This window comes from Haliotis asinina, chromosome 8 (genome assembly GCF_037392515.1).
Source record: "Haliotis asinina isolate JCU_RB_2024 chromosome 8, JCU_Hal_asi_v2, whole genome shotgun sequence".
Lineage (NCBI taxonomy): Eukaryota > Metazoa > Mollusca > Gastropoda > Lepetellida > Haliotidae > Haliotis > Haliotis asinina.
Window position 1 is genome coordinate 1,135,272 of NC_090287.1, and position 24,909 is coordinate 1,160,180.

Sequence of the window (24,909 nt, forward strand, 5' to 3'; positions counted from 1 at the left end):
TATCTGTGTCAGATATCTTCCATCTTTATCGACAGTCGATACTTTGTTCACATTTATACAGATGCACACACGCCCTGTGTTTGTCGGCCAAGCAGTTGATTCAGCCAGACACAAGAGCCTCGTTACATGCTCAGTGAGTCTACAGTAAAACTTAGTCGATGTATTAAGGCCAATAAAGGCACAGTCTGGTACAGTCAGGTCTGTCATCCATGCTTACCGCCGCCTTCATTCCAGAATTTATTTAAGATACTGCCAAATGCACGTGTATGGTTTGTCAGGCAAATGTTAATAGCTTCTAACTGTTCACATACAAACGCTGATGCAAGTCAGCTCTTTACTGGAGGTGGTGCGTAGATGGCACTTTTACAGTAAACGCCATTTTGCCTGCTGGGAAGTGTGTCCCGTCGTCTCTCATCGATAGTATCAAAAGTTGAACAAAGATGTTTCTACGTTGCCAGCAAACAACCGTTGTTTCCAAGGTGGGATTTCCACCATCAAGACGAGTTGAAGACAGACTTGAAACAGGCATCAGCGAAGGGCGTCAGCAATGGGCCTCTCGGAAGCATCAGTGCTCTGCAAAGTGTCGTTAGGTTTGGTCATTGCCAGTTTTCTCTTCCACACAGTTGGATTCTCTTCAAATAATTGGTTGACTCAGCATACATCAGCTGGAACATATTCCGTGGGTCTGTTCAAAGCCTGCGGCTTAGGAATATGCGTTGACCTAGATTCCTCTCAGCGTGAGTATATTGACGCATGTGCACGGTCATATGGCCTCGTGTGTAGGTACACATGTATTTGGTAATACAGTTCCGCACGTGTGCAATCATTTGAACATATAGCGCACCAGTTTGTATAAATGTTGTCTTTTGAAAATACGGCTGTTTGAATATACACAACTACGTGGAAATACGGGTATTTTGTGAAGTCCGTCACAGTCCCTTCAATTGACCTTTCCTTGGGCATAAGCTATAGGTGTAAATATGCGTTATACTGTCCAGTCTATAAAGTGTAATATTATAAACACACTGTACCTATATCGACTCACCGTACCTATATCGACACACTGTACCTACATCGACACACTTTACCTATATCGAGACACTGTGCTTATATCGACACACTGTACTTACATCGACACATTGTACTTACATCGACACATTGTATTACAATCTCATATTGATACATTGTTGATATATCGACACACTGTGCCTATATCGGCACACTGTACCTACATCAACACACCATACCTACATAACACACTGTACTTATATTGATACATTGTTAATATATCGTCACACTGTACCTATATCGACACGCCGTACCTATTTCGACACGCTTTACCTATATCGACACATCACACCTACATCGACACACTGTACCTATATCGACACACTGTACCTATATCGACACGCTTTACCTATATCGACACACCGTACTTACATTGACACACTGTGCCTATATTGATACATTGTACCTACATCGACACACCATACCTACATCGACACACTGTGCCTATATCGACACACTTTAAATATATCGACACGCTTTACCTATATTGACACAACGTACCTACATCAACACATTGTGCCTATATTGATACATTGTACCTATATCGACACACTGTACCTATGTCGCCACACTTTACGCATATCGTCACACTGTACCTATATCGACACACTTTACCTACATCGACACACTGTACTTACATTGCTACATTGTTGATATATTGACACACTGTGCCTATATTGATACATTGTACTTATATCGACACACTGTACCTACCTCGACACACAATACCTACATCGATACATCATACCTACATCGACACACTGTACCTATATCGACAAACTGTACCTACATCGACACACCATACATACATAGACACACCATACCTACATCGACAAACCGTACCGACATCGACACTCTGTCCCTATATCGACACACTGTACCTGCATCGACACACAATACCTACAACGATACACTGTGCCTATATCGACACACTGTACCTATATCGACACGCTTTACCTATATCGACACACCGTACCGACATCGACACACTGTGCCTATATCGACACACTGTACCTACATCAACACATCATACCTACATAGACACACCATACCTACATTGACACACCGTACCGACATCGACGCTCTGTCCCTATATCGACACACTGTACCTACATCAACACACCATACCTACATTGACACACTGTACCTATATCGACACACTGCACCTATATCGACATTCTTTACCTATATCGACACACCGTACCGACATCGACACACTGTGCCTATATCAACACACTGTACCTGCATCGACACACAATACCTACATCGATACATCGTACCTACATCGACACTCTGTCCCTATATCGACACACTGTACCTACATCAACACACCATACCTACATTGACACACTGTGCCTATATCGACACACTGCACCTATATCGACACTCTTTACGTATATCAACACACCGTACCGACATCGACACATTGTACCTATACAAATACACTGTAGCTACATCAACACACCATATCTACATCGACACACTGTGCCTATATCGACACACTGCACCTATATCGACACACTTCACCTAAATCGACACACCATACCTACATCGACACACTGTGCCTATATCAACACACTGTACCTGCATCGACACACAATACCTGCATCGATACATCGTACCTACATCGACACACTGTGCCTATATCGACACCCCGTACCGACATCGACACTCTGTGCCTATATCGACACACTGTGCCTATATCGATATGCTTTACCTATATCGACACACCGTACTTACATTGACACACTGTGCCTATATCAACACACCATACCTACATCGACACACTGTGCCTATATAAATACACTGTAGCTACATCAACACACCATACCTACATCGACACACTGTGCCTATATCAACACACCATACCTACATTGACACACTGTGCCTATATTGACACACTGCACCTATATCGACACACTTCACCTAAATCGACACACCATACCTACATCGACACACTGTGCCTATATCAACACACTGTACCTGCATCGACACACAATACCTGCATCGATACATCGTACCTATATCGACACACTGTGCCTATATCGACACCCCGTACCGACATCGACACTCTGTGCCTATATCGACACACTGTGCCTATATCGACATGCTTTACCTATATCGACACACCGTACTTACATTGACACACTGTGCCTATATCAACACACCATACCTACATCGACACACTGTGCCTATATAAATACACTGTAGCTACATCAACACACCATACCTACATCGACACACTGTGCCTATATCAACACACCATACCTACATTGACACACTGTGCCTATATCGACACACTGTACCTATATCGACACACCGTACCGACATTGACAGACACACTGTGCCTATACAAATACACTGTAGCTACATCAACACACCATACCTACATCGACACACTGTGCCTATATCAACACACTGTACCTGCATCGACACACAATACCTACAACGATACACTGTGCCTATATCGACACACTGTACCTATATCGACACGCTTTACCTATATCGACACACCGTACCGACATCGACACACTGTGCCTATATCGACACACTGTACCTACATCAACACATCATACCTACATAGACACACCATACCTACATTGACACACCGTACCGACATCGACGCTCTGTCCCTATATCGACACACTGTACCTACATCAACACACCATACCTACATTGACACACTGTACCTATATCGACACACTGCACCTATATCGACATTCTTTACCTATATCGACACACCGTACCGACATCGACACACTGTGCCTATATCAACACACTGTACCTGCATCGACACACAATACCTACATCGATACATCGTACCTACATCGACACTCTGTCCCTATATCGACACACTGTACCTACATCAACACACCATACCTACATTGACACACTGTGCCTATATCGACACACTGCACCTATATCGACACACTGCACCTATATCGAAACTCTTTACGTATATCAACACACCGTACCGACATCGACACATTGTACCTATACAAATACACTGTAGCTACATCAACACACCATATCTACATCGACACACTGTGCCTATATCGACACACTTCACCTATATCGACACACTTCACCTAAATCGACACACCATACCTACATCGACACACTGTGCCTATATCAACACACTGTACCTGCATCGACACACAATACCTGCATCGATACATCGTACCTACATCGACACACTGTGCCTATATCGACACCCCGTACCGACATCGACACTCTGTGCCTATATCGACACACTGTGCCTATATCGACATGCTTTACCTATATCGACACACCGTACTTACATTGACACACTGTGCCTATATCAACACACCATACCTACATCGACACACTGTGCCTATATAAATACACTGTAGCTACATCAACACACCATACCTACATCGACACACTGTGCCTATATCAACACACCATACCTACATTGACACACTGTGCCTATATTGACACACTGCACCTATATCGACACACTTCACCTAAATCGACACACCATACCTACATCGACACACTGTGCCTATATCAACACACTGTACCTGCATCGACACACAATACCTGCATCGATACATCGTACCTATATCGACACACTGTGCCTATATCGACACCCCGTACCGACATCGACACTCTGTGCCTATATCGACACACTGTGCCTATATCGACATGCTTTACCTATATCGACACACCGTACTTACATTGACACACTGTGCCTATATCAACACACCATACCTACATCGACACACTGTGCCTATATAAATACACTGTAGCTACATCAACACACCATACCTACATCGACACACTGTGCCTATATCAACACACCATACCTACATTGACACACTGTGCCTATATCGACACACTGTACCTATATCGACACACCGTACCGACATTGACAGACACACTGTGCCTATACAAATACACTGTAGCTACATCAACACACCATACCTACATCGACACACTGTGCCTATATCAACACACTGTACCTGCATCGACACACAATACCTACAACGATACACTGTGCCTATATCGACACACTGTACCTATATCGACACGCTTTACCTATATCGACACACCGTACCGACATCGACACACTGTGCCTATATCGACACACTGTACCTACATCAACACATCATACCTACATAGACACACCATACCTACATTGACACACCGTACCGACATCGACTCTCTGTCCCTATATCGACACACTGTACCTACATCAACACACCATACCTACATTGACACACTGTACCTATATCGACACACTGCACCTATATCGACATTCTTTACCTATATCGACACACCGTACCGACATCGACACACTGTGCCTATATCAACACACTGTACCTGCATCGACACACAATACCTACATCGATACATCGTACCTACATCGACACTCTGTCCCTATATCGACACACTGTACCTACATCAACACACCATACCTACATTGACACACTGTGCCTATATCGACACACTGCACCTATATCGACACACTGCACCTATATCGAAACTCTTTACGTATATCAACACACCGTACCGACATCGACACATTGTACCTATACAAATACACTGTAGCTACATCAACACACCATATCTACATCGACACACTGTGCCTATATCGACACACTGCACCTATATCGACACACTTCACCTAAATCGACACACCATACCTACATCGACACACTGTGCCTATATCAACACACTGTACCTGCATCGACACACAATACCTGCATCGATACATCGTACCTACATCGACACACTGTGCCTATATCGACACCCCGTACCGACATCGACACTCTGTGCCTATATCGACACACTGTGCCTATATCGACATGCTTTACCTATATCGACACACCGTACTTACATTGACACACTGTGCCTATATCAACACACCATACCTACATCGACACACTGTGCCTATATAAATACACTGTAGCTACATCAACACACCATACCTACATCGACACACTGTGCCTATATCAACACACCATACCTACATTGACACACTGTGCCTATATTGACACACTGCACCTATATCGACACACTTCACCTATATCGACACACCATACCTACATCGACACACTGTGCCTATATCAACACACTGTACCTGCATCGACACACAATACCTGCATCGATACATCGTACCTACATCGACACACTGTGCCTATATCGACACCCCGTACCGACATCGACACTCTGTGCCTATATCGACACACTGTGCCTATATCGATATGCTTTACCTATATCGACACACCGTACTTACATTGACACACTGTGCCTATATCAACACACCATACCTACATCGACACACTGTGCCTATATAAATACACTGTAGCTACATCAACACACCATACCTACATCGACACACTGTGCCTATATCAACACACCATACCTACATTGACACACTGTGCCTATATCGACACACTGTACCTATATCGACACACTTCACCTATATCGACACACCATACCTACATCGACACACTGTGCCTATATTAACACACTGTACCTGCATCGACACACAATACCTGCATCGATACATCGTACCTACATCGACACACTGTGCCTATATCGACACCCCGTACCGACATCGACACTCTGTGCCTATATCGACACACTGTGCCTATATCGATATGCTTTACCTATATCGACACACCGTACTTACATTGACACACTGTGCCTATATCAACACACCATACCTACATCGACACACTGTGCCTATATCGACACACTGTACCTATATTGACCAACTGTTGGTATATCGACACTATAACTATATCGACCCACTGTGCGCATACCAACACAGACTAACCCGACTGAACCTGATATAATAGCAGATATCCTAGTCATGTGTTATTTGTTTTATATTCAGATTTATACATAAAGGTTCCGATTAGCAAACATCTCCCTAGGATTGATTTCATCTTGGCTTCAAGTCCAGCAATATTCCAACAGCTTGAGTTGGAACTATTGAGCATGTTTTGTTTTTTTCGCCAAGATTTCAAACAGCGGTATCCGACTCTTGCTTAGAAACTGTTCCATCAAGATTACATTCAGTGAAAGTTTTCATCTAGTCGAGTTGTGGATGACATGTTCTAACTGTGGTGTATGTGTTTCAATAAGCTTTGTGTACTGACATCAGTTGTGGGTGTTCAAGGAGCTGTGTGTATTGGCAATGGTTCTTTCAAAGAGATATGTGTATTGACAGCAGATGGAGGTGTTCAAGGAGGCGTGTGTACAGCTAACAGCTGTAGATGTTGAAGGGCGTGTGTGTTTAGTGACACCACCTGTAGGTGTTCAAATTGTGTGTATTGGCAAAAGTAAGTGTTTAGGGAGGTGTGCGTAGTGACAGTACATGTAGGTGTTCAAATTGTGTGTATTGGCAAACGTATGTGTTTAAGGTGGTGTGTGTAGTGAAAGTACCTGCAGGTGTTCAAGGCATTATGTGTATTGATAGCAGCAGTAGTTGTTCAAGGAGGAGTGTGTATCCAGGTGCAATGTTTGTTACAGCTGACTGGTGGACTGCCACCAAGGCCATGGAAATTCTGGGGTTTCTGCTGGGTCTCGCTTGCCTCGTCCTCCTCCTCGTCTTCATCTTTGTCAAGACAGATCTCAGCGTCTTACACATTGGCACTCTCGTGGCAGCCTTTGTGAGTGGTAGGTGTGCCCATTCGAAAAACTTTTGCTTCGTGTCTACTTTGTAGGAAGGAACCTTAATATGATCTCTATATACTCTGTTTCAGCAATTTTCCGACATTGATTACTCTCGGGGGTTAATGTTTGGAGTTCTTGTTCACCGCCAGACGTTATCAGTCAAGGGTAGGACATCTACCCGTCAATCTAGCCGTCGCCTCAATTTCTTGTTTTTGTTTTGTTTTAAGTCTTTGAAGGGCATTTAGAAGTGAAATGCATAAGAATGAAGATTATATGGATATCAACTTCTTTATATGAGAACACAACGTTTCGGAGTTAATGCTTACTCCTTCATCAGGTGAAGGAGTAAGCATTAACTCCGAAACGTTGTGTTCTCATATAAAGAAGTTGATATCCATATAATCTTCATTCTTTTGTTTTGTTTTGTTTTGTTTTGTTTTTTACGAGTTTAAACAGGCAGTGCAATTTGGATTTGGAATAAAGAAAGTAAACAAGCACCTCAAGGTCCCAATTGTGTATAGGTTGATTTTATCACGTAACAAGACACGTAAAAACTTCCAAACCATATTCCTCTATTTTATAACTGATTAATGTCAGCATGAAATTCGCCTGTACTGGCGGTTGGTATAACCCTCTGAGTCTGATAGTATATTCAGTTGGAGCAGTCGGAAGTCAGGTTTCAACTGACCAATAGATAACTCTAAGTTTGATATTCCATCTCCAGGTGAAATATATGAGTCATCCATGTCCCACCTGGCCATGTACCTAGCATTAGTCCGGTTATGTCCAGTCTCGGTATTTAGGAAGTGGTCAGATGAAACATATGCTATTTTAGAGACGTCACGTCCTCAGTAATCTACAGCAATTCATCGACAGGGAAAGTTCAATCCCATCTTAAACATGTTAAATTATTCAGTGTTAATTGCCTTACAGGAGTGTTCATCTTACTCGGCTGCATCGTGTTTGGGGCCAAGAGAGAAGACACGGATCTTTTTCCGACCTACAGTATTGGATGGTCATATGCCTTGACCATCATTGGGTCACTGCTGTACCTTGCTACTGGAATCGTGCTGCTCGTAGACAGGATGAAGGGATGAGTCGCGTTGTGCACGAGCTTCCCGTTCCCGTTGTTTGTCTCAAAGACTTTCCAATACTGAAACTATATCAGTTTCTTATCAACGGTTTATTAATTCAATTCATATAGCCTGTAGCAGTGTAATTATGCAGATGTGGGAAAGATGACAATAGTTCCGACATACCTCAACAGTATGATTCTACATAGGTGATATCCAGAACCACTACTCATGTATGTTCGACCCAGGTAGGCAGCTATAATTTACAAATCTGGCGCCAATATATCAGAATAGTGTGGAATCATGACGTACTTGGCACATGAGAAAGATTTTCCAGCCGCGTAATTCAGTTTATCAAAGGGACATGACTCTGTGTTTGTGCACCTCACTATATTGCAGTGACATGGATGCGACCACGAAGGTGTATATGACCAGTGAGAGTCCCAAAGAAGGTGTAAATAATCATTCAATTTCTAAACATAGTTGTTCACTAAAACATAAGATATGCTCCACAAGAGACGAAGCTGTACAGTAGTTTTCTAGGATGATGACACGTATAATCTCCAGCTGTTGTGAGGATCATCATGTCAAGAGATGAAGCGCTATTCACGCACACCTACTTGGGATACGTTATTATAATATCACATTTTTAAGAGCTGGGTATACAAAAGTATGCACTTGAAATCTCACTAAATATCAACAAAAGTTGATGTCTAAAAAAATGTGTTAAACAATGAAAACCTGGTGTGTTAAGGCTCAAAATGCAACCGTACCACCCAGTTCAGTCTCGTCTTTATCTGCTGTAGTGTGTTGGACACCTGTTATCTATGCAATACATATTACGTATGCCCCATCCCTTATTGTTGTCATAGCCGTGAGAATATGATTTCTATGTAAGCTTCAGTAGCTCTTATACAGTCATACGGCAAGGTTCTGTGAGTAATGGGACCTAGGCGGTGTTTATTGGAAAAGTGCGTTAATAATCCTTTCACAGTGAGAGGGAATGGCTAGGAAGCAAGCAGTGTGTCAGAGGGACCCAGTGATCTGCTGCTGCCATGGATGTCGGGAAGGTCATCTCCATGTGCCATTACGTTTGCACTTATTGAACTGTCAAACATTGAGCAGTTTCTTTTCATCTATATGTGCCCCAGACAGTCTATCTAGATTCACATGCAATAATGCGTTGTTCATGCCCAAAACGAAATCTTTGAGACATGTCACATGCAGATATGTTCAGTTCAGGAATGCCTGTGTTAAAATCTGTGAGTGAGTTTAGTTTTACGCCGCACTCAGCAATATTCCAGCTATACGGCGGCTGTCGCCTCTTACGACAAGCAGAGTCGCCTTTTATGGCAAGCATGGGTTGCTGAAGACCTATTCTACCCCGGGACCTTCACGGGTCTGTTCAAGTCTGTATTTGTGTACACGTTTAGTTTGAGTATATGTTGGTTTACTAAGTACACTGTTTATTCTGTGGTTAGTGTATAAACAGAACAAAGACTACACAAACAGCCCCATATGAAATGATTACATAACAAACTGGAATATGATCAAACCCTGGAGCTCAACTAGTAATGCATGACCACGAGTGGGCTCTGATGCATGTGTTGGTCATCAATCAAACAGTGGGTTACAACGGTAATGATCCATACATACCAGTACAACATGTATCCACATCACCACGGTGGTATAATGACGCGTGCTTTTGCACGAATACCTCTGATGTTTTATAACACTACGTTACAACTGGAATTTGGCTGGTGCAACTGGGTCCTTGTCACAGGTTACACCTGGTGAAAATATTAAGAGCATGCAATCGTTGTCTAATTTGTTGATTACAACATGTAACATGTGACCTGTACTTTGAAAATAATGTGCAAATATAAAAAATACCCTTCATGTGTCCTGGCCAGGTTCATCAAATCCGTCTATGACCTGATCAGTATATCTATGAGGTCACTTGAGTGTATGATGTTTGACCACGTCGCATAACGCTGATGCTGTTGACTGTATATTCACCTCGTCACGTGCTGTATTGATTTGTTCATCTCATTACGTACTTGTATTCATTTGTCCATCTGATCACGTGTATGTGTTCATTTGTCCATCTCTTCACGTGCTGGTGGTGATATGTCCACCTCGTCACGTGCTGGTGATGATATGTCCACCTCGTCACGTGCTGGTGATGATACGTCCACCTCGTCACGTGCTGTTGATGATATGTCCACCTCGTCATGTGCTGTTGATGATATGTCCACGTCGTCATGTGCTGGTTATGATACGTCCACCTCGTCACGTGCTGGTGATGATACGTCCACCTCGTCACGTGCTGGTGATGATACGTCCACCTCGTCACGTGCTGGTGATGATATATCCACCTCGTCATGTGCTGGTGTTGGTTTCTTTGGGAGCAGTGTTATGTCTATAACTCAGTCCAGTGATGTCGCTCGCTGTAAACAAAGCAGGAACCAAAGAGTTCAACAACTGTCATGAAATCAAATGTGAAAATAACAAATGTGTGCAACATGCATGCATATTTTACAGAACATTACACAGAAGACAGTGTACGAACTAATTATTCCTTCCCTTGCACTGCCTGCAGGGTAACATTAATTAGTTTTCGGACCTCAGCATCCTGGTTGGCCCTACACCACGCTGTATGTAACTGTCTATTCAGATCTGCCTAGCAGTCTGACTGTGGGGTCCAGAAAGACTGTCTTAAGACCAATACTATTTAGTCTATATGCACGATTTGTTGGCAGCTTTGTTTCCATGCACGAAATGTTCGACACTGGTATCCAAGTGGCGGCGACTTGTGTGTTTGCGATGTTGGAGAATGTGTATGCATTACTGAATCTAGTTTTACAATATTCCAGCAGTATCACGGCGGGGGACATCACGACACATGGGCACATTGTGCCCATGTGTGGAATCGAACCTGGGTCTTGGGCCTGAGGTGCGAACACGTCAACCATTAGACTACCAGACCGACCAAGGTTTGATTTACAGGTATTTTTGTAGTAAGCAGTGGATGAAATCAACATAGTTGAAACATAACCGGTCGAAGCCAGAATCCATTGTGAAGGTGTTAAATTTACAACTTTGCACATTTTCTAAATGCAACTGTGGAGCGTCAGGGACCATAATTCACACTTTGTCTGATGATAATTGGTACTGGGCAGCCTCAGGCAGTATACACTGTGACATGCTGATTACCAGGGTGAAACTAACCGGGATTAGAAATTGTATTTTTGAACTGGCCAAGTTCACAAATCAATATAAATCAATACAGTGGCAATCCAAAATATAAACCAGTAGTGAGCGTTTTTTGCAAGTTCACTGGTCGAGAAACCTGTTCCACTATAATTCCGACAGTCCAATGATACGTTTACACACTCTGTTTTGTGTGATCATGGTGCCGTTGGTTTAAACTAAGTCTGCCTATATATATTGAATTCCAGTGAATCCAGGAATTTGGAGAAACGGAACTGTTTATCTTCTGAATGAACGGTAATACTAAGCAAGAGCAGTGACTTTAGCTTAAAGGACAGTGGCAATAGTATTCACATCCCAGCAACAGTAATTCAGCTAAGCCCAGACAGACTAGTTAAAACTCATCACACACGGTGGTGGTCAGCTGTTAACTCTAATGAAGATAAAACGCGTTGGAAAGGTTTATTTGAAATCAACATGCTAACAATGGCCAAATCTGTGAGCACATGGTCTTAAAGAGGAAGTTAGATGAGAGTGATCCCCCCTGAATATATACTTCAAACCTACGACTAGTGATGTCAATAATGCTATTTTTAATGAGCCTCCGTTGGCCAGACATACATATGCCGCAGTAACTTGAAATATAATGTTACCTATCACTACACGTCCGTCTAAATATAGCACTCCACATCCCTCGCTGGCTGGCCCGATGTACAATGCATTACACTTGGAACATTGTTACACAATATATAAAACAATGCACAAAACAATATACTTCTTAAATCAAGTGATGTCGAGCGAGTGCAACTAGTATTGTTTGACGTGGCTATCTGGCATGGTTATTTGTTTTCATCAACCCTTGTCCTGTCATAGTCTTACATGTATTTTGTCGGATGGGCGAAACTGGTTATTCTCCTTTGATGACATGTCATATTTGCTCCATTAATAAACGCCAATGCTTGTGGCATACTTTTGCTTCAAGGTGGATTTGCCAGGAGCAAAAATAATGAAGTTCAGGTACTGTGAGAGTCCATGAGGACAGTGAACGTAAACGAATGCGCCACTTTAAACTGAAGTTGACTACACTGGGCAAATGTCACGCAACGTGATCTGTGCAATACCTCCAACGTAAACACTCATCTCTCACGCGACAATGGCTTGTGCAACACTCGCCATAGTTTGTCTAGCAGGTGGCAGTCAGGTTTCAGTGAACATACATAGCTATAAGTATAGAATTACTACTGCCACAAGTTAGGAAAGCCTTGCGTTAAGACTGAAATATTTTACTGACTACACTGACTTTACAAAGTATCATGAAGCATGCTGAGCAGGGGAGCCTTTGTATTGAGAACACATAACCTGGCTTCACTGTCCCATGGATGAGTCTCTGGACAGAACACACTAAATACCAACGTGACAGTAACCGAGAACTACCCATACTGATCCTGTCCTTAGTAAACGTTTGTGTGCAGGAAGAAACAGACAGTTATCTACAAAGGAGAGTGTTTGTTGAAGGTGACACATATGAACATCCCGTGTTTACTTTACACTATAACGCGAAGATGATAATGGGATAAGGGATACACAGCCATTGGTAATACTTACAGGAACTGCTGGGTGGCAGTGCCAGTGACGTCTGACGGAATGACCTTGAAATATTTGAGATTAAAGTAGAACTTCCTTGACGTGGAAGTCGTCGTTGTCGTCGCTGACAGGTAACGATGATACGAACCTCCTCCCGAAATCGTTTACCTTTGACCAAACAGATGATGAAATTCGTGGAGTTGTTGAGGTACATGATAAGACACACACAAGCCTTAATTAGCTCCCGTGTAGCTTTTGCTTCCTTCCTTGGGTCAATGCCCCACCAATGTTTTTCCCCGACGAAGAAGACGGACACAGGCAATGTGCACAGGAGGTACACCAGGTTCAAACTCAGCAGCATAGTTGTCATGGACGCTACGAGTCTTTGTCTTACTCTATCTGCTTCAGCTGTTGAATTGTGTCTTGACATGGTGCGGGCGTGCGTACGTAGACGGTAAATAATGAGAATATTGCACACAAGATGAACCACAACAGGTGCGATACACCACACACACATATCAACCCAGTGAAACACATTTTTGAGAAAGGATTCATACTCAACTCTTGACCCTGCATCACACACATAAACTCCTGTATCTGTTTCAGTATGTACGAAGAAGAATAGAAAGTGACTATTCAAAAGCAAACAAAGGCCAGTTACACTAATCATACAGAAGGTGGCGATTCTCTTGGTACAAAATACCTTGTAACGTAGAGGATTCCACACAAAGACAGTGCGTTCAATGGTGACCGAGACGAGTATCCAGGCTGAGGTGTGGAGACTGGAGTACAGTAGCCACGTGTGGATCTTACACACAGCTTCGTGGATATCACGGATGTCTTCATCATACATGTGACACGCCCATTCCCTTGGAAGTCCCAACAGAAGGACAACTAGATCAGCCACTGCCAGACAGGTCAAGTATTTGGACATATTGGACTTCCTCATTCCTTTACGGGTCAACACAACAATGGAAAGGAGATTGCCTACAGTTCCAACCAGAAGGAGGATCGGCGAAATGATCTGCCACAGGAGATCGGCAGTTTCCTGGTTTGGCAATATTGAGCCATCCTCTTCGTTTGAAGAATTTGAATCATTCATCCTGACTTTGTGTAGGTCATGCAGGAGTGTCCGGTGCAGTGTTCTAGAGGAATTGTCAGCCTTGGGCAGTGTCACTCTACTGCCTTCCCCCTGTGACCATGGATATATGCTAATGTGTCAGTGTCACAGTTTGAATCAACAGAGGAACTCCAGGATTTTGTTCATATGAACAGTGTCTGCCGGTTCACTTCCTGTCGGTAAAGCCTTGATTCCTTGATTCATGTGAACAGAGCAGTGCACACATGGATGTCAGTGTGTGGACATCCATGAGCCAGTTTCGTTCATGTTAACACACTCTCTCCACAGTTTGCTTCAAAGGAACATATGATTGTGTTCTCCTTTAGATTAGTGAGTTGTACTTTGAACAGTGTCTAGATTGTTCGTTTCATGAAATAGTCGAACTACTGCCTGCTTTCTCGTGGCTGTTGGTTGTCCTGGTGTAATCCAGCATATAATCAGACACTTTTCTCGCCAAGGTTCTGTTGTTCTCTTGTCGTGTGTCCGTCACAGCCCCCACTCTCCGTCGTGTTACTGTTGTAAAGCGTGTGCTCCTGGACAACCCAGGCACAACACAAGGCTGCAGAGACGTGGATGTAAAGATAGTTTCATGGCCATGGTATTTAGTTGCGGTGTATGTTGGGGTTGATTTCAGACTGACATACCGGAATATTGTTTACGCTAAATTCACCACACTACACCATTACACTCTGCAGGATCAAGACTCGGGAACAGACATGACACATTGTATGTTCAAGTTTTAACAACTTCGTGAAGGAGACCTTTCATGCTTCACAGCCTGAGAAGAATGAGTATATAATAGCATGTCATTTCGACCAGCGTTACGAACAAACCATGTCAGTAAATGCTTGAAGGTTATTGTTCATTTGATAAACTACTTTGCCGGACCTTTATCTTAAACATATCACTGACTACTTTTCTATTTATAAAAATCAGGAAGAGGTTTTTTACCATTAGCCAAATAGGCATTTGTAGATGTTAGATAGAGCAAACGTGCAGTAAAAAATAAATATCCCCCAAAGTGCCAAGACTTACTCAAGCGCAATGAGACAGGGTGATCGATATGACCAACATGGGGGCTCCGGAAAGTCAGACAGATCACACAGCACACAGGCCAGGACTAAGAACGTCAAAGATGGGGGAAGACAGAGAGCTACAACACAGGCCGAAGACAGCTACGTATGGCAGATCTTCCATGGAATGGCCTTGGCCCGTCAACACCGTCAGCGCATAATGCAATGGAGACGAAATGTACATCGTTGGCAGCGACGAGACTGTGACGGAGAGCCCTTTACAGGTCAGAGTCGGTTCAGTCGGTTAGAAACGATGGCAGAGGTTCCGATGTAGAGGAGGCCAAATGTTATTGTGACCAGAGAGCAAGACTGGTAATAAGGAAATCTGAATGCATTCGCCATACAGAAATGGCGCGTTGACACCTTTTGTGGCAAACTGTAAACGAGAAGCCAAGAGCAGTTATTTTGCACACCGACAACGTAAGGCTTTACACCGCCAGAAGTCTTTGAGAATATCTTCACAACTTCAACGCCATTGCCTTGACCAGCGATTACATTTTCAGTCACATTATTCAAAACTTATTTCTGTTTGTAAAATAATTGTCATAAACCTCATATATTCCTTTGTTTCTATATTTTCAGTCAAGTGATTAGAGTCACTGATTGCTTTTTCTCAGTGTCAGGCATCAGTATGTGGGCCTTGCGATTATTAACAGTGATTCTAAGAAGCTCCGGTGAAGGATCAAAGGCGCCGACAATACTTTATCAGACTATAATGTGTACTTTTTGCATTACGTCACAATGTGTTGACGTCACTGCGCCATTCCAGTCTGCCCCCTCGTAATCGAACTTTTTTTTGCATTACGTCACAATGTAACCGACGTCACGATGGATGTCAGTTGCCATCGCCTCGTCGCATGTCGCATGACTAGTCAGCTTCATCTGAATGTACTGATCTAAACTTTCTTTGGTAGTAGAAATGAGACGGTCATATTACCTTGTATGGTTTAAGAGAATCACAGATGTAACTAAAATGATCTGCAGAAGATACTTAACCCGAACATAAACCTTCACCAAACTGTTGATCATTTGTTCTAGTAACGTTTGTCATAACGTAGGGGGCTGACACGTCAAGAGAACAGCGCGTCAGTTAGCCCTGTGCGAGGATTCTTAATTTGGGTCACAGACACCGTTTTCTGCCATAGATAAATTGAAATTAGTTAGTGTTTACAAAATCACGTTTCGAGGAGGCCGGTATTGAGACGCCTATAGCATCACGTATATTTCATAGTCAGCTGCGACAAATGCATCATTGAATTCCCCACACATCTTAGAATCAAATTACAAATGGTCTTTGTCACCAATACCAACTGTCTAGCTAAAACCAAACGAAAGATAAGTAGTATGAAAACGACCGCTGTGCTCGAAAGACAGCGCTTGTTTGAAATGTAAACAAAGAAAAAAATCCGATTTTACACTGCGTAGCATTTTCGGTAATATTCCCACATCCAGGCGTCTAATCATTGCTTACAATGGCCCAATACGCTTAGTATATTCAGGGGAAGAGTATCGTAGCGAAAAATAGCAAATTAAAAATAGATACAATGAAATAATTTGGTAATTCATAAGAAACTGTCAAACTTTTAGTTCAGCGTGACGCCATGACTGACGCAAAATCACGGAGAACGACAACGGTACTTATCGGCATTTCTGGCGTCTTCCGTCATTTACAATGTAAACGATGAAAACATATAACAATACACAGATAGTCAGAATAATTCTTATTACTTACATCTCACATTTATGTACAAAAGATCCCTGAATCGAGGAAAAAGTCCTCATAAAATCCTGTGTACCCTTGTCAGCGAAGCCGCTATTTTGAAAGAAATCGGTCATCGGTAGTGATGTCACACGTTAACATTGTTGCACATATTAGGCAATTTCTTTGAGGTGAAGGTCGGTTGAACAAGAGTAAACACAATGCCCATGCCATTCCGATTGCACTTTTAGAATTGTGATGTATATTTTGCGTATCGTTCAGATATTTTTTCATGAAACTGATTTCGGTATCTACATATGTCCATGTTCAACACCGTATCATATGTGGATATAAGCAGGGATACTCTATAACACTCTCTATATAGGCTCCCTGATATAAGGTATGCGTTTTTATTCTTTGAAAGCTTTTGATTGTTTGAATAATATTTACATGGGAAATTGACTCAGTAAGTGTACTATACCACATTTTAAACCTCTACACACGTGTTGGAAGATAACACGTAGCCATAACTGCAACATGTGCTTTAGTTCCTGTGATGTACAATATTCAATACGTTGGGACAAATATTGCAGTTTCATATGAAGAGGTTAATAAACAGCGATTTAAACTAACTTATAAGTAAAACTGATAATATTAATGAAAATGATTTGTACATTTTATGAAATGTAGAGGCACACATATTTAAAGGAATTGTCTTGTTCATTGTATTGGTTTGTATCGTTTTTGTAGACAAAACAATTATGAATATTGACTGACCAGGTGCGAGTTTGTCAAAAACGTTTTATGATTCATTATCTCTTTTTTTCGATAATAAAGTCAATTCAAATTCCATTAAAATATATCTGATGGCAGAATATCTAACTCTTTATACGAAAATTGTTAAAAATATGTAAGCCAGGTCATATCTTAGTTTGGACAAGCTTTACGTCCATATTCTAATACTTTTGTACTGAAAAAGCGATCTCTTTGTACCTTTCATTGCATACTTATGAAGTGAAATAATTTCATAATCATAAGAAGAAAAGTATTTTTCCTAAATGAATATTCAATGAATTTTCAGGTGTTGTGAAATTTTCATTTACGCTAAACTGATGCAGGACGGGTGCGCGTGTTGCTCACAATAAGATATGTAGTAAAACTGTGTAATTGTTGATATATTCAGGACACTATTTCAGTGGTAAAACCGCTCATTTTATATTTTCGCTAAAAAGTGTTGAATTCTGACACACAAGTCGAGATCTTTTACACATTGAGTGGAAATTAGGTTAGAGATATACTAATCAGCAAACCGGTGTCGTCTTTTTCCGACGTCACAAAATACACAAAACATGCCATGACGTCAACTAAAGTGTCGCATTATTTTCAGTTATTTCATTACATTTAAAAATATGTCAATTACTCCGTTAATAGTGATGCAAAATTAGTCAAAATACATCTACACAAACAGGAGAATATGGGAATCTAAGACCTAAATTATGTATCGGATTGGGCCATCCGAATCGCTATTACTTGCTTTCTGATGTAGTACATTGGCATCTTTTCTTATAAATTGTGAAACTCCCAGATGGTATCCTCTCACACTGTGAAACTTTGTACTAGAATAGTTTGGTTCAGTGTGAAAAAAACATAACGAAAATATACTGTCCGTATCCACAGCAAATTCTCTCCATGTGATCTGAGTTACATTGACCTAATGTAAAGCATAGCGGAGTTATGCCCCCTTATCTATATACGTACATGACCTCTCTGTCGACATTTGACGTCATAGAAGAAAATCGATTTTTGACATTTATTGGAGGTCATTTTTTTATTTTGTGAGTATGACGTTATGCATTAGCACATAAATCCATTTCATATACACTTATGTCGTTCAGATATCAAGCTGCATTTTCTTCGTTCACACTTTTCGTAAAGATGACAGATTAATAAAATCGTAACATAGAGCTTTTATTGGTGCACGATAAAAAACGGAGACATTTACTGTTTTCTAAAGCACACAAAAGTTTTGGACAACATTTAGCAATGTCTATTACTGGAACCCCTGAGGTAGTCACAATCATATTTATACCAACGGATAGGAAATTAAATATTCTGCATTTGTGTGTAATTTTATAGCCGTACGCAGATCCAGGACCAAGCGACTGCAATTCTCGCACAACGTTCACTTTTCAAACCTTACGAAAATGTGCGCCTGAAAAAAAATACTCGGCATCCAGGGGGTTAAAGCACGAGGACGCATGTGAAGTTGTAAGGGATAATTAAAAAAAAAACAGAGACAATATGAAAGTATACTGTAACAAGAAGTCTCAAGAGAGAGGTTTAAATCCCAGGGAAAATATGTCAGTGTATTGCCAATCCCTGGCTACAATGTTTGGCACCATGCGCTTTATGTTACTAACAGGAAGTCAGTTATCCTGACACCAGGCCAAACATATATAGCTAGCCTTAAGGTCATCTGACGTAGCATCTAAACATGGCCGATGCTAATATAACGACACAGTGGAAATAGCAGGTAAATGTCATCGTCCACGTCAGCTTGTATCATCGTGTGTGTGCGCGTGTATATGCGTCAGCGTGTGTGCGTGCATGCGTGTGTGTTTGTGTTGTGTGTATCCACACTGCACTTGCTTCTTCCCCTTAACGTGGTCTGTGACTTGGTTCGGTCATACCATCGTAGTCCCAGAACATCATGGTAGGAAGGGGACAAGGGTGTGTTTAACTGTAAACTGTTTAAATGCTTCAGTGTGTATCGCTATGGTCTAGAACAAATCAACAAACACAAATCTGATACTGCTTGTTGGCATGTTTTATAAGCTGAGTGCCTGAGTTGTTTACCGAATCTGTCCTGTAAATGTGTCATAGATCCCCTACCCGTGTACAGTGGCCGCACTCAGACCCAGTTGGGTCATGACAAGACTGCCAGTACAAACATTGAGTTTCTGTCTGGGTGGCGACCGCTGGGCTGGGATTCCTTGGGATTACGGTTATCATTTGACAGTCTGCCAAGATGGATGATTATGATTTAAATCTTTGAACGTTCCGCCTGGACTCGGGAGTTTACGGATGCCTACACGTTAATGCTTATCCGGGAACCTATCCACCGTGTGTTCGTAACGTAACGTCATTCACAGACCAGTGGTATAGTACAGCGTTACGATTAGTCGTCACGTTACGGACGCTTTGTGGATCGGGCCCCGGAACCCAGGTCTACAGAGGAACAGAAGCACTCAGGTTATGTTAACTACGGTACGTCCACACAGACGGGCGACGGTCGTAGCATGGTAGTCAATCCTCACACACCTTCAGAGGCTTGGAGTCTTGTTTACAGATGAATCGATATTGACAACAATCGTCTTCATTACGCTCACAATAACCTGGGTACGATTTAATCTTGCAGTGTAGACCTTTTACGGTTACCAGATAAAATCATACTGCGATATTCCTCCTGTGCATGCTGGTTATGTAATCGTCGACAATTATCATGAATCTCCAATGCAGTGTTGTCATGTCTGCTATGATACTCCTTCAATGGTATACCCAGTCTTGTGTGTTCTATAACACAGATTATTTCTACAACACGTTATGTTTCGTGTCCCCAAAGTCATCAAACCAGGCTGTCCACGTTTGTCGCCGTCGGAGACATCTTACTGCCCGAGTCTGGCCTATTGAGGTCGTTGAGTATATACCCGTAATTATTCTCTGTGTGTGATGAAACGAAAAAGGGCATTCGGTCAGACGCGCGATCGCGTAGAGAAAAAAACGATATGAGAAAGCAATTTTATTGTTCCGCTATAAGTGATTGTAAACCAAAAGTTACTGTGTTCTGTAATCTGATTGGTTGAAAAACATGATTAAATGGTATTAGATTCCCGGAAACTGAAAGACTATTCACCGCGTATTGACACGTAAACAATTGTTTTGTTGTGTCATCAACAGTGGTGACGTCATTCAAATCATATTGTGACGTAAAGTTAGAATGACGTCACAAATGAGGAACTCCAGATGCTACCATGAGAACCAGCTGAAACGGCCAGCTGATGACACTTCACTGCTGTGTCTGTATTCGATATAAACGAGTGCAGACACTAAAACCCCTTTGGTTTACTTTTGTGTTTACAATGTCGATAAACATCATGTGTTGGCCAATTTCCGGGTGTTATTGAGTATTTGAAGCACGGGAATATTTCATTTGAAACCTCCGGCTGACGCCGTCGGTTCCAAATGCATTCCCGTGCTTCAAATACTCAATAACACCCGGAAATTGGCCAACACATGATGTTTATCTCCTAAATGACCCACCTATTAAAAACTATAACAATCACAGTGATCAAGACAATTTATTTAGTCAGTATCAATATTGATCGTCGTTGGCATTCCTGTTTCTACATTTACAAGCTATTGAAACTGTAACACGTAGAAAGGCAATGTTGATATAATGGTCATTAACTATATCTAAGCTAAAGTACATACAATATGGCTGTGCTGATCCAATATATGTATAGACAAAGGTACTATGTGCATCAAACGTGTAGCACACTCAGGTTCTATAAAATGCAAAAAATTAATTCTAACACAAAGAGTTATATTTCTGCTGATAAGTCCACCATGCATTTGGCTGAGATGACCCATAATGAAAGACAATGGCAAATCCCCTCAAATGGGCTACATCTGCATGGTGTTTAAATATAAACTGTTCTAACAGTGACTATTTTTGTGGAAAACAACGTGGGAATGGATGTTCTCTTAGGAAAGAGACTTCCATATTATTTCGGGCAATTCCGTTTCGTGGTGACATTTTTGCGCGTGGGTATAGAGAAAATAATGTTGTTACTAGATAAGCCAGTACATGTTTATTGTATATATAATCCTGACATTCCTTTGATAATAGATCCCCCACGGAAGTCAGAATGGACGTGTACACTCTGTTCTGTTATTTTGCCCTGTTCTGTTACTTTGCCCTGGCGCTATAAGGCGCTATATTGTAGATAGTGTACAGTGCTTCCAGATAAGGTCTCAGACCTAACCAATCCAGACCTACAGATCCCCATAGTGTAGATGGTACATTATGACAGGTGGAATCGGATAGCTTCTCCGACATCCTTTCATTCATTGTTGTTCAAATTGTATACCTCAGAAATGGTGCTGCATTTACGTTTAAATGGAGTTACATTTCTGTAGGTGCATAAGCCAACTTATAACTGGAAAACAACACTGAACAATTTCCTGTCGGGGGTTCATGTCTTTAAATCTTTGCGAAATTTTCATGTGGCAAGTAGTCTTGTCAAAACTGTATATACCTGTTGCGGAATGAACAGTTAACAGAGGCTAACACACAGGTATTTACTTGTCTAGCCGATTCCGAATGCGTAACGGGTGCATGGATCAAAATCACAATGTAGATAAAAAAAGTTACCTCCTTCTGAGAAATAATGGTAGGTAATTTACTTTCTGTACATTCGCGTATTGGGTAAATACACATATTCCTAAGTAAACACCCACCAGTTAACTACCTGTGAATAAACATATCCTGAAATATAAAATCAATTAATCAATTAAGATAGTATACTATAATTGTTAAAGCTTTTACATTAGATAACACGTGATTATTTCGAATTTTTTCAGCTCAAACGTACAGCATTGCAGCAGTTTGTGGTACAAGGTGCTTCATCACTACTTCCTGAATAGACCAGTCTATTTCCCAGATCACAGATACACTTCATCAACTCATCGGAAAAAAACACTGTTTATCTATCCCCGGGCCATATTTTACCCCCGTGTTTGTAGATGTTTGTGGGATTGCTCTTTCCAGACCCGGCCGTCATTCGTCCAGACATGTCATACCCGTCATCAGACAGCGGGATAGACCCCCTCCTTGGAGGTCCCCTGCGTCGTTCCTCTCCCATCCACGATCCCTGGCTGCTTGGGGGGCGTCCATATGTGTCGGTGATACTTCCGCTGCTCCTGTTCTTGAAGTACTTCCACAGTGCCATGCCTCCCCCTGCCAGAACCATAGAACTCAGAGCACCGGTGGCAGCTGCCAGACCAACACTACGGGTGTCTTTAGCGCCAAAAGCCGCCGTGTCGCCATCTTGGAACGTACATGTGCAGCCGGTGTTGGTGTTACACTGTCAAGCAAATTACAAAACACTGACCGATTCGAAAATGAATTTCATATTAATATACGCTTGGGAAAGAAATATGGGACGCATCAAAGCAAAGGCTTACCTTTATTTTTTTTCCCAGGTTTCCTCATAAGCTGTACGATACAAAACGTGCGAAGAAACCTGGACAAGAATAAAGGAACACTTGTGCTCTCTTATGCCATCCCTTATTTTATTCTCTGAGTATATTTCTCAGTGAAGCCCCTGTGAGACTGTCATCAGACCCAGCATAGGATACCCTGCCTCACATCATGCCTTGGGTTTATAATCAACATGCATTTGACAGAAAATAACAAATAATGCTATTTTAAGATTTAAATCTTGTTATGGGCTGGTGCGCCTAGACGCTTATGTAATGGTACTTAGTGCCAGTGGCCAGATTGTATATTTCTACTGAGGAAATACAGGTGTGTATCTGTCACAGGTGTTAGTTCTGGTACATCAATGAAGTGAAGATACTCATTCATCACTGAAGAAAGGACGAAGTCATCCAGATACCTTAAACTGAGGATTTACCTTCCGGCAGCATGACTTAACGATATTAGGCAAACCAGGAAAGGAAAGATATCAGACCACAACCTCTCAATATGAGTGCGCGTATTAACCTTAAGTCTAGCGAATAATGATCTAATATATTTTATGAAAACGGGCATTTTAAATCCTCCGAAGATGACAATTCGTAAAACAAAAGGAAAGAGGGGTGTGAGTTACTTTCCTGGAAGTCAGTTAAACTGATACTGTTAAATGCGTAACCGCCCTCAATGTTTATCACAGTCTTTCTAGCATATACAGCACATTTTTAACCGTAGAGACGTTGTTTGTCCATAGCTCACCTCCTCTGCAACCACTTCGATGAGAAGCAAGGCAACCAAGCTGAGTACTATCCCAAACACTGGGACCTTCAAGCTCATCTTCCACTCAGCTTTGTGTGTGGCGGTATTGTCCGAGTCTCGGCAACGCACCCCCATCCAGTCCAGTGACCAACAGGAGCCGCAATCAGCGTTCTAGTCACGTGTCAGTAAGTCACAATCCTAGTATGTTATCAGGGGGTGGTCGCCGGGTAATACAGTAGAAAGCCTCCACCCCACGTCAGCGGACAAAAATACAAGAAATCAATAGGATTACATTGCCTTCATAAAGACATATATCTGTCAGTGTTATCACATTGCGCAGTAGAGTCATCGTATCATGGCACTTTGACCTACGTTTATTTTTATCTATTTTAGAGGTTAATGTTCTGTTGACG

The 24,909-nt window shown here is 41.9% G+C and overlaps 3 protein-coding genes across 3 annotated transcripts; 1 reads left to right on the forward strand and 2 right to left on the reverse strand.

Annotated features, from left to right (window-relative positions):
- Positions 1 to 82: 82 nt before the first annotated feature.
- LOC137294050 (uncharacterized) lies at positions 83 to 10,698 on the forward strand. The gene is made up of 3 exons (XM_067824980.1): positions 83 to 737; positions 7,576 to 7,722; positions 8,653 to 10,698. The coding sequence occupies exons 1-3, from the start codon at positions 548 to 550 to the stop codon at positions 8,814 to 8,816; spliced, it is 501 nt and encodes a 166-aa protein (XP_067681081.1). The 5' UTR covers positions 83 to 547; the 3' UTR covers positions 8,817 to 10,698.
- LOC137294048 (galanin receptor type 2-like) lies at positions 10,238 to 15,252 on the reverse strand. Its single transcript, XM_067824978.1, has 2 exons — positions 13,611 to 15,252; positions 10,238 to 11,242 (listed from the first exon to the last, which is right to left on the reverse strand). Exons 1-2 carry the CDS (start codon positions 14,689 to 14,691, stop codon positions 11,175 to 11,177), a joined length of 1,149 nt encoding a protein of 382 aa, XP_067681079.1. The 5' UTR covers positions 14,692 to 15,252; the 3' UTR covers positions 10,238 to 11,174.
- A 6,572-nt stretch (positions 15,253 to 21,824) lies between these two features.
- LOC137294049 (uncharacterized) lies at positions 21,825 to 24,677 on the reverse strand. The gene is made up of 2 exons (XM_067824979.1): positions 24,497 to 24,677; positions 21,825 to 23,627 (listed from the first exon to the last, which is right to left on the reverse strand). Exons 1-2 carry the CDS (start codon positions 24,629 to 24,631, stop codon positions 23,247 to 23,249), a joined length of 516 nt encoding a protein of 171 aa, XP_067681080.1. The 5' UTR covers positions 24,632 to 24,677; the 3' UTR covers positions 21,825 to 23,246.
- Positions 24,678 to 24,909: the final 232 nt, after the last annotated feature.

Excerpts from the sequence above, each read along its gene's own strand:
- LOC137294048 (XM_067824978.1), bottom strand. The coding sequence starts at position 14,691 with ATGAATGATTCAAATTCTTCAAACGAAGAGGATGGCTCAATATTGCCA. Across the intron at positions 11,243-13,610 it reads ACTGCCACCCAGCAGTTCCT|CGAGCGACATCACTGGACTG; the intron begins GTAAGTATTACC and ends CTTTGTTTACAG.
- LOC137294050 (XM_067824980.1), top strand. The coding sequence starts at position 548 with ATGGGCCTCTCGGAAGCATCAGTGCTCTGCAAAGTGTCGTTAGGTTTG. Across the intron at positions 738-7,575 it reads TGACCTAGATTCCTCTCAGC|CTGACTGGTGGACTGCCACC; the intron begins GTGAGTATATTG and ends TGTTTGTTACAG. Across the intron at positions 7,723-8,652 it reads CGTGGCAGCCTTTGTGAGTG|GAGTGTTCATCTTACTCGGC; the intron begins GTAGGTGTGCCC and ends ATTGCCTTACAG.
- LOC137294049 (XM_067824979.1), bottom strand. The coding sequence starts at position 24,631 with ATGGGGGTGCGTTGCCGAGACTCGGACAATACCGCCACACACAAAGCT. Across the intron at positions 23,628-24,496 it reads TCGAAGTGGTTGCAGAGGAG|TGTAACACCAACACCGGCTG; the intron begins GTGAGCTATGGA and ends TTTGCTTGACAG.